The sequence below is a fragment of the Chrysochloris asiatica genome, unplaced genomic scaffold (assembly GCF_000296735.1).
Source record: "Chrysochloris asiatica unplaced genomic scaffold, ChrAsi1.0 scaffold00028, whole genome shotgun sequence".
Taxonomy (NCBI): domain Eukaryota; kingdom Metazoa; phylum Chordata; class Mammalia; order Afrosoricida; family Chrysochloridae; genus Chrysochloris; species Chrysochloris asiatica.
Window position 1 is genome coordinate 10896444 of NW_006408546.1, and position 9626 is coordinate 10906069.

General features: G+C 44.1%; 1 protein-coding gene across 1 annotated transcript in view; it reads left to right on the forward strand.

The window, feature by feature from the left end:
• Window positions 1-9626, forward strand: part of EPHB1 (EPH receptor B1) — a 743041-nt gene that overhangs the window by 700886 nt on the left and 32529 nt on the right. The window contains exon 14 of the mRNA XM_006846598.1: window positions 5118-5311. Within this exon, the coding sequence (XP_006846661.1) occupies window positions 5118-5311 (194 nt within the window). The remainder of the gene's footprint in view (window positions 1-5117; window positions 5312-9626) is intronic.

A 9626-nucleotide genomic window follows, 5' to 3' on the forward strand; every position in this document is an offset into this window, starting at 1 on the left:
TTCCGACCCATAGCGACCCTGTACAGGGTTTCTGAGGCTGTAAATCTTTACGGGAGCCGAAAGCCTCATCTTTGTCCCACGGAACGGCTGGTAGTTTCAAACTGCTGACCTTTCAGTTCACAGCCCGATTCGTAACCATTGCGCTACCAGAGCATGGATATTATCCTATCACAGACAGTGTTGTACCTCATGACTAATCTGGATATGTTCTTTTAGACAATTAATGCAACACCATTCTTCTTCAATTTATCATTCCCGACATAGTAAACCATGTGGTTGTCAGATTCAAAATGGCCAATACCAGGCCATTTCAGCTCACTAATGCCTAAGATATTGTTGTTTTGCATTGCATTTCATTTTTGACAACTTCCAGTTTTCCCAGATTCATATTTCGTACATTCCATGAGCAGGTAGGGCTGTTACAAAGATGAAATGACCCAATGGGGTGATGCATGTTGAGAAGCATCAGGCACAAAGTGGGGGCTCAGTAAAGGCCATATCCCCATTTCTTCCCTTTCATGATGGAGGCTGGCCCTGGAATGCCCCTCTCATGGTCCTGCTTCAGTGAGGGAAATAAATTAGTACTTGAGTCAAGGCTCAGGCAGTTTAGAGGAGTACCAGGAAGCACTAGCTGCGCTACAGTCAGAGTCTCATGAGGGTGTCCGTGGGTGATGTAAACAATTAAGCATTTGACTAATAACCAAAAGATTACTGGTTTGAACCCACTCAGAGGCACCTCACGTGAAAGGCCTGGTGATCTGCTTCCAAAAGGTCACAGATAAGGAAAACCCTATAGAGTGAAGTTCTGTTCTGCAACACGTGGGATTGCCATGAGTCAGAACTGACTACACGGTGACTGGTTTCAGTTTTTAGGTAGCCCCACAAGCACTTGAATTTAGACATGAGCCCCTTCCTCTGACTCCAGCTAACTTGCACCCCAGAAAGAGCTTCAGTGGTCCATTCAGTGGGTAATTCCACTTGGCTCTGCAATGAAAGGAGTCCTGGCCTGGTGCTATAGGAAAAGCACTGGACTGCTAACTTGAAAGTCAGCAATTCAAAACCACCAGCTGCTCCCTGGAAATCCTATGCGGGCTCGCTATGAGTTGGAACTGACTCCATGGCACTTGACAAGAACTACAACAAAAGGAGATTTTGACAGGGCCCCTCAATCTGGCTGTTTAGAACAAGGTGGAAGAAAGGGACTCCTGTTTATGAGTGCGGCTGGTGAGACTGATGCTTGGGAGCTGGGGCTTGTGTATTACAGGCAGCCCCAGGGTTAGAAACGAGATCAGTTCCTCAGTGTGTCTTTAAGTCGAATTTGTAAGTAAGTTGGAAGAGCTGCATACATACGGTTCTTAGCCTTACTTTAGTGCAAGATAAGGAACCCAGGTGGCACTGTGGTTTAGACATTGTGTTTCTAATTGCAAGGTTAGTCATTCAAACCCATCAGCCACTCTATGAGAGACAGAGGAGGCTGTTTGCGCCCATAAAGATTTACAGTCTCAGAAACCCTATGAAGGATCGCTATGAGTTGAAATCAACTTGATGGCAGTAGGTGGGTGTTTTTGATTATAGTCTCTTCACTGTTCTCAGTGCTGCAAGTGCAGTAGGTAAAGGTGATTCTGTAGAAGAATTTGTTGCAAGTAAGGACAAGAATTTGTTTCCAAGTGAGGACAAAGTTACATAACTAAATTAAAGGGCAAGTGGGAGTTGTCCGTAAGTCAGATGTTCATAACCTGGCGACTGCCAGTTGGTTTAGCTTCTTCCACATTTGATGCCATGAAGGTACAGCTACAGGGGCTGTTCTCTGACGCTAGAGATGACAGTGGCAGCCACATACATAGTGGTCTAGGCAGAGTGGGTTTAGAGAAGTTCAGAATTTCAAATCAAAAACTTCTGTGACGCATTCCCAGCCTTATCAGTTACCAGCTGTGTGCCCTCGTGCAAGTTTCTTGACCACTGCGGCTTCTATTTTCTCTTAGGGAAAATGGTTAAAATACTTTCCTACAAGGATGACAGGTAATTTGATTGGCAACAGTTTTGGCAGAGATTAAAATTACTTGGTTCAACGCATGGTTCAAATGTGAATGCCCTGCGTCACGAGCTTTATGGAGCTAATAGAGGTGAGGTTGGTGTTCTTGTTGGCTTTTCTACCAGGTAGAATAGAAACAATAATATGCTTTGATTTCCTCTAATGACTCCAGGCTCTCATCCTGTTTCAGGCCTATGTCATAGTCAATATATAGTGCATAAGAACTGTAAAAACATAAACTGAAAATATTCACTTTTGGCCAATTTACTAAGTAAAAGATAAAGACAGAAAAGAATGAGAATAGTCGCCTGAAATGAGTCTGACTTTTTTTTTCCTGTAAGAAAATAGGAAATACAAATAAGCAAAAAGTAAACCATAAAGAGCATTCTTGTTTCTACCTCCCTGAGGCATCTGTCATTAACTCCCTGCTATATAGCCTTCCCAGACCTTTTCTGTGTGCACGTAAAATTGTTGGTTTCTTGTTATTGTTTGATTCTTGTTTTCTACAAATGCAAGATTTGACTGTATCTGCAGCTATGTAGCCCACTCTTTTGCCTAATATTACAATGCAAGCAGTTTTCCATTTCAATAGGTACACTTTTGAAATATCACTTTGAGGCCTACATTGTATCCCATTGTATGGGTGTACCATAATAAATTCAACTGATCCCATGTCGTTAGCACTTGGGTCGTTCACAATTATTGGCTATTGATGTAAATGAATTCAAAATTAAGAAATAAATAATAGGGAAAATGTGAAAATAGACAAAAGTAATTAAAGATCCTAAAATTATTACAAAATAACACTTGAGGTATCTGAAAATTACCAAAACCTGACTGGAGATATTCATGTTTGATTACCTTTTTATTTTAACCATTTTAATTGTACTAATTTACTTAACCAAATTCAACTCCATTTATGTTGCTTCTCAAGAATTAAGGTAAAGAATCCATAGACAGCATCTGGAGGATCCCTTGTGGCACAATGGGTTAAGTGTTGGACTGCTCACCACAAGGTGGTTCATACTCAGCCATCACTCTACTGGAAGAACACAGGGCTATGTGGCCGAGTAAAGGTTTACAGCCTTGGAAACCCTAGGGAATAGTCCTACTTTGTTCTGTAAGGTCACCATGAGGAGTCAGAAACTCCTCAACAATAGCGGGTCTGTAGGTTTCCCTGTCTCTGGAATATACATAGTTGCTGCTGCTGTGTGCAGTAGAGTCGGTTCCAACTCATGGTGACCCTGTATAGGGCTTCAGAAGCTGTAAATCTTTATGTGAGCAGCTGGTAGATTTGCACTGCGGATCTTCCAGTTAGCAGCTCAATACATAACATTGCTGTTAAAGTGCAGTTGAGTTGGTTTCCGCTCATACCAACCCTATATAGGGTTTCTAGGGTTGTAAATGTTTGCAGGAGCAGAAAGCCTAAGTTTTCTGCCATGGAGCAGCTAGTGGGCTCAAACTGCCAACCTTATGGTTTACACTAAAATGCTTATCCTACAGCAGAGTTGGGGAACATTTTTCTGTCGAAATGTATAATATCATTTGTACGGCATACAAAACTGGTGATGGTTATATGCCGTGGAGTCAATTCTAATTCGTAGCGACCCTGTATAGGGTTTCTGAGGCTGTAAATCTTTATAAGAGCAGAAAGACTCCTCTTTCTCCCACAGAACCACTGGTAGTTTCGAATTGCTGACCGTGAGATTAGCAGCCCAACTCAGAACCACTACGCTATCGGAGCTCCTCATACAAAATTATAAACTTAAAAATTAGCCTGCTATACCTGGAGTTCTGGTTGTAGCACTGTGGGCTAATGCACTGGACTGCAAAGTCCTTTGAGCCACAAGGTTGGCGGTTCATGCTCACTACCCGCTCCTTGGAAACCCTATACAGGGTCGCTAGGAGTTCTGGTAGCGTAGTGGTTAAGAATCGGGCTGTGAACCTCAGAGATAGCAGTTCAAAGCTATCAGCTGTTCCATGGGAAAAAAACGAGCTTTTCTACTCCCGTAAAGATTTACAGCCTCGGAAACCCTATACAGGGTCTCTATGAGTTGGAACCGACTCCACGGCACATAACAACAACAACAATGGGTTGGAAATGCCTTGACAGCACTTAATAACATACCTGGTCAAACAAACTTCTGGTATGGCATGCTGTGGGATCTGCACCAGATTACAAACCACAAGCCATTCAAACCCACCAGCTACTCCTAGAAAACCCTATAAAAGGTCACTATGAGTCAGAACTAACTCAGTGGCACTTAACAACAACAACATATTTGGTCAGACATTTTGTTTACTCCTTATGCGGTGGCTAGAACTGCGGTTGCGTTGGCAGATCCAGACCAAATGATTTCAAGCCTTACATAGCCTGTGGGTAGGAAGTTCCCCACCCTTATCCTACTGAGTAGGCTCTGCAATTAAATGCTGATTCCTTTTCTCCTGTTCCTTCCCTTCACAATGAGAGACTGTGGCCATCATGGGTTTTGGTAGATGTACTTTACAAATAGTGGCTGCACTGGGCTTCTTAGGAGTCATAGATACGCCACCTCAGGTTCTCACCAGCTACCAGTAAGGCAGAGTTGTGCCAGTGTTCTCTTAAAGAAGAAATCTGAGCCATTCACCAGCTTCTTCTTCAACAATAATAAAAGTGTGTATTATGGAGTCCCTGTGTGGTACAAATGGTTAGGATCTCAGCTACTAACTGAGTCTACCCAGAGGTACCCTAGAAGAAAGGTTGGAGAGTCTTCTTCTAAAAGGCCACATGAATGCTGTTTGGGGTGCAGAGTTCTCTCTACAACACATGGGCTTACCATAGGTTGCAGTTCCTTTGATGGCAACTGGTTACTTGTAGTGTGTGTCAGCTCCTGCTTCAAGTGCTGGGATATGTGGCCCCTGCCTTGTAGGAGGGAGAAAAGTCAAGTACACAGAAAAATGCATTCTGATGAGAGACATGTGAGCATGAAGGAGGGTACCTGAGCCAGCTTGGGTCAGGGAGCCTCCATCCTTGGTGATTAATTAGTGAATGCCTAGCTGGTGCCTCATTAACTCATCACACATGTCCCCTTATGTGCCACTGCAGGTCATCAATGCCATTGAGCAGGACTACAGGCTGCCCCCACCCATGGACTGTCCAGCTGCTCTACACCAGCTCATGCTGGACTGTTGGCAGAAGGACCGTAACAGCCGGCCCCGCTTTGCAGAGATTGTCAACACCCTGGACAAGATGATACGGAACCCGGCTAGTCTCAAGACTGTGGCAACCATCACCGCCGTGTGAGTCTAGTGGAACACGGTGATTCCTAGGTGGTGGGTGATCAGGGTCAGGGGTAGAGCAGGCAACAAGGATGCCAGCCTTTTGGTTGTTGAGAGTAAGGATATCCACTAATGGAAGGAGTCCTAAGAATCTTCCCTTGCTCTCCATCTCCCATTTCTCTACAATATTTCCTGTCTCCAGGGCTGTGAACAAATGCTGAGAGATATGACTGGGTCTTCCCACTCCATTGGCTTCAGATGGGCTGAATATTAGGCACTGTAGTAGGTGAGCCATGGTTTATTTGGCTGGTACGATGCTCCACTTCTGGGCAATCCTAAATCCAGAGTTCACCCTTTCTGTTAGCCATACCAGTCCAGGAGGCAGGGGGAGCTGCAGACTTGGAACCTTGGCAAGTACATTGGCAGGAAAAGACCCTGATAGCTGAGGGACAAAGAAACACAAGTGATTGGATTTGTTATGAGTGAATGCACAGAACACCTGTCAGCTATAGCCTGGCTGTGCATTACTCAACTCCATTTGCAGTGTTAACTGACTTATTAATTCATCCTTTCAGCCAAACTTCATTGAGGGCTGGGCAGTATTTCGTTCTGTTGTACGTAGGGTTGCTATGAGTCAGAACTAGCTCAACAGCTTCTAACAACATATGCCATACAGCATGCCTGATGCTGATAGTATAGTATGAGCCAGACAGACATGGCCCTTGCCTTCATGGAGCTTAGAATCATTTAGGAGAGCCAATGTTAATCAGATGGCCTCACAAAGAAATGCTAAATTGAGACCCTAATAACCACTATAGTAGGAAGGTGCATGGGGCATTGAGAGCCTAGTGGGAGGGAGGCAGCCCTTCTGAGTAGCTTGTCAGCTGAGGGCTGAGGGAGAGAATGCACTCACTGAATGAAAATGGGAGGAGAAAGGCAAGGACTCCAGGCCAAGGTACAGCATATTCACGGGCCAAAGGTAGAAAGGATAAGGCCAGGTGTGGCCAGAGTGTAGTTGGTGGGGACTAAGGCGGGAAGAATGGGCAAGGGCTAGATGAAGCAGGGCCTTTTATATCTTGTTACAAACTTTAGACATGATTTTTCAGAGCAGTGAGTGCCCATTGAAGGTGAAAGGATGGAGCTGGGAGTTATTGACTGAATCCCATCAGCATTTTAAAAGAGCTTACAGGCTACAGAGTAGAACTTAGTTTGAAGGGAACAGGCATTCATGAAGTAAGACTGGGAGAGCACACTGCAATCATTCATGACAGAGAAGAAAGTATTGTACATTTAGAGTAATATCTATGGAAAGAAGTAGATGAGTGTGAAAACTAGGAGGTGAAATCTTCATGATGTGGACATGGGTGTTGAAGTGAGGGATGCCAAAATGGCACCCTGATTTCTGGCTTGGGGTCCTGGCTATCTTGTATTTTGAGAATGTTCAGATATGGTCAGTGGTAAGATACTGTGCTTCATTTGTTTTTTTAGGACCTGAAAACTGAACCATGGAGAAAAAGTAATCACAAATTATTTGGGGGGATTGATTGCTGTGCCATTCTGTCTTTGGGGTTATTAACGTGTTATAATACCCAGAGACAGAGAACTGGGCACTAGTCAATTTTTTTTTTTTTTTAATAAATTTTTTATTGTGAATTGAGTGATAGTTTACATGGGAAAACATCAGCTTTACAATCATCCTATTGTATTTTGTTTCATTGCAATGATTTCAATCCCCTCCAGGCATCATCATTTAACAGCATGTGCTTCCGTTTCCTCTGTTTTTTGGTTTTCTTTTTTGGATGTATACCGAAGCACTCAGGAATATATAACCATTCAAACACCAAAGGGTATACCCTGCACACCAGCCCCTCTGGCCACCAGCACACAGCCCCTCTCCCTCTTTGAGTCTAGAGTCCACAGTTGCTCCATCTCTCTCCATCATCATCTCTGCCTCTATCTCTGGCATTGCTGCTTCTCTGGATAGGGTCCCGCATTTCCCTCTTCTCCCTTGATGGTCCCAGGATCCTCCACTTCTGGGCTGCAAGATCAACCACTCCCTTCCTTTTGTTACAAAACATCTACCTTTACATTTGCAACATTTACAATAAGTCCTGATAGCAGTTATTCACTATTGAACTACAAGAGTCTTATCCCCATCTCCTTTCACCAGTCCCATCTAGATAGGTTGGAAACCACTCTGTGGAGACTCTACCTTCCCCCACACCTCTGAAACTAAGCTCCCTCTTGAGAACTTGAAAGTCAGTCACTTCATGCCTTTGTTGTCCCATCTCCCATTTTGGGTAGCCAATATCTAAGTTGTCCATCCCAGTCAACCTTTTGTACAGAGGGGGTGGGAATGATCCTTGCTGTAAGTTTCGTTCCCTCTTTTAAGCTACTACATCCTTAAGTATAGGTCTAGTTCATCAAATTGTAGCAGATTACACTCTTTTTCCTCTTCTTTCTTCCTCCTGTTGCGTTCTGATCATCCAGCCATTGAAGCTAGGTCAAATAGGTACTATCTGCAAGTATGGGTACTCTTGTATATCTCCCCTCACTTTACATCACCTGGACACTTCACTCTCTGCTCTATTCCCTTGTGACTATATCCCTGTCTACAGGTTCAGGAGTCCCCAGGTCTCGTTATACTGCTGGCCAACCAGGTCACGATCCAGGCTGACAGGAGTCTATTGAATGTGGTTGGACTTAGCTCACAGCTTCATTGCTGTTTTTGCCTACTTCCCCTTATTGGTAGACCAACGTGGTCACCAGCAAGATTGCATGCCTGCTCTTGTATTCCCTTTGAGTTTCAGTCTTGGAAGGGGGACTTGATTGTGTGACTTGCTGGCTCCCCACTGAACAACTTGCTTGATCTTGTAGTAGTCAGTCAGACCGCCGTTATTATTTCTGATTTTTCCTGCTGGTCTTTCTTTCAAGAAGTATCTTCTGTTCCTTTAGCTGCTCCAAGCTGGTCTGCTTGTCTTTTCAAGTAGAAATTTCCCACCTCAGAAGATTCTGGATGGGGATCAGGATTCCACCTATGGTCTTATGCATTGCAAAGACTCCGAAGGAAGACTCCTTCACTGGGCAAGTTCAACCCCAGTTCAGGTATTCCAATCAGTTATAGGCTGAAGATGGGCTTACAGGCTTTCTACAGTGATGTTTCTGGCTATTCCTTTCTCTTTCCCTCAAGTGTCAATTTTACAATAGTAGACAAGGGAAAACAAGATTCATAAGACAGTCAAGCATCTTAACATCATTTCCCTTCTTTTACCCATTCAAGCCATGCTTCAATCCCTGTATCACAGAGCTCTGTTGTTCCATAGTTGAGCAAACATCACTATTTATCTCTGTTCCACTTAGCCCATGCAAACCTGCCTAAATGTTCTCCCAACTGCCTTGTTCTTCCATTCTCCTCTCATTCTTCTGTATTGCCCCACCAACACCCAAACTATCCGTGTCTAGTCCCTACCAGGTGCTCCATCTTGCCCTGCCTCCTACACCCCAGTAACTGACAAATGTTTCCCCCCTTTTAGTGTGGCTATTTTTTCTTAAGCTTTTACAAGAAGGTCCTATGCAGTATTTCTCCTTTTGTGACTAATTTCACTCAGCATAATGTCTTCAAGGTTTATCATCCATGTTATGTGGTGGCTTGCATCTTCCTTGTTATTTTTCAAAGTACCAAAATATTCCATTGTGTGTATGTACCAAAATTTGTTTATACACTCTTCCATTGATGGGCACTTAGGCTGTCTGCATCTTTGTGCTATTGTAAATAGTGCTGCTATGAACATTGGTGGACATATACCTACTCATGATATAGCTCATATTTCTTTTTTTTTTGTTTTTTAATGTTTTATTGGGTATTGTGTGATAGTCTACATGGGGGAACATTAGTTTTACATTCATTCCATCATACATCGTCTCATTGCCATAGTTACCATCCCATCCATGCATCATCGCCCAATCAAAGGGTATACCCTGCAATCCCGCCCTCCCCCCACCCCACAGTCCTCAGCACACAGCCCCTCTCCCTCTCTGGATCCCTAGTCCCCAGCCACTCCATCTCTTGGCGTCATCCTTTCTCTTCATGTCATCCTCTCTGTCTCAGTCTCTGTCCTCACTGTTCCTCTGGGTGGGGTTCCACTCTCCGCTCTTCTCCATTGATAGTCCCAGGGCCCTGCGGTCCTAGACTGAAAGGTTAATCACTCCCCTCCTTGCTATAAAATGCCCACCTTTACATTTCCAGTCCTCACAATCAGTCCTGGTGACAATCATTCACCCTTGCATCCCAAGGGACCCATCCGCATTTCTTTTCATCTGCCCCTCCCAGACAGGT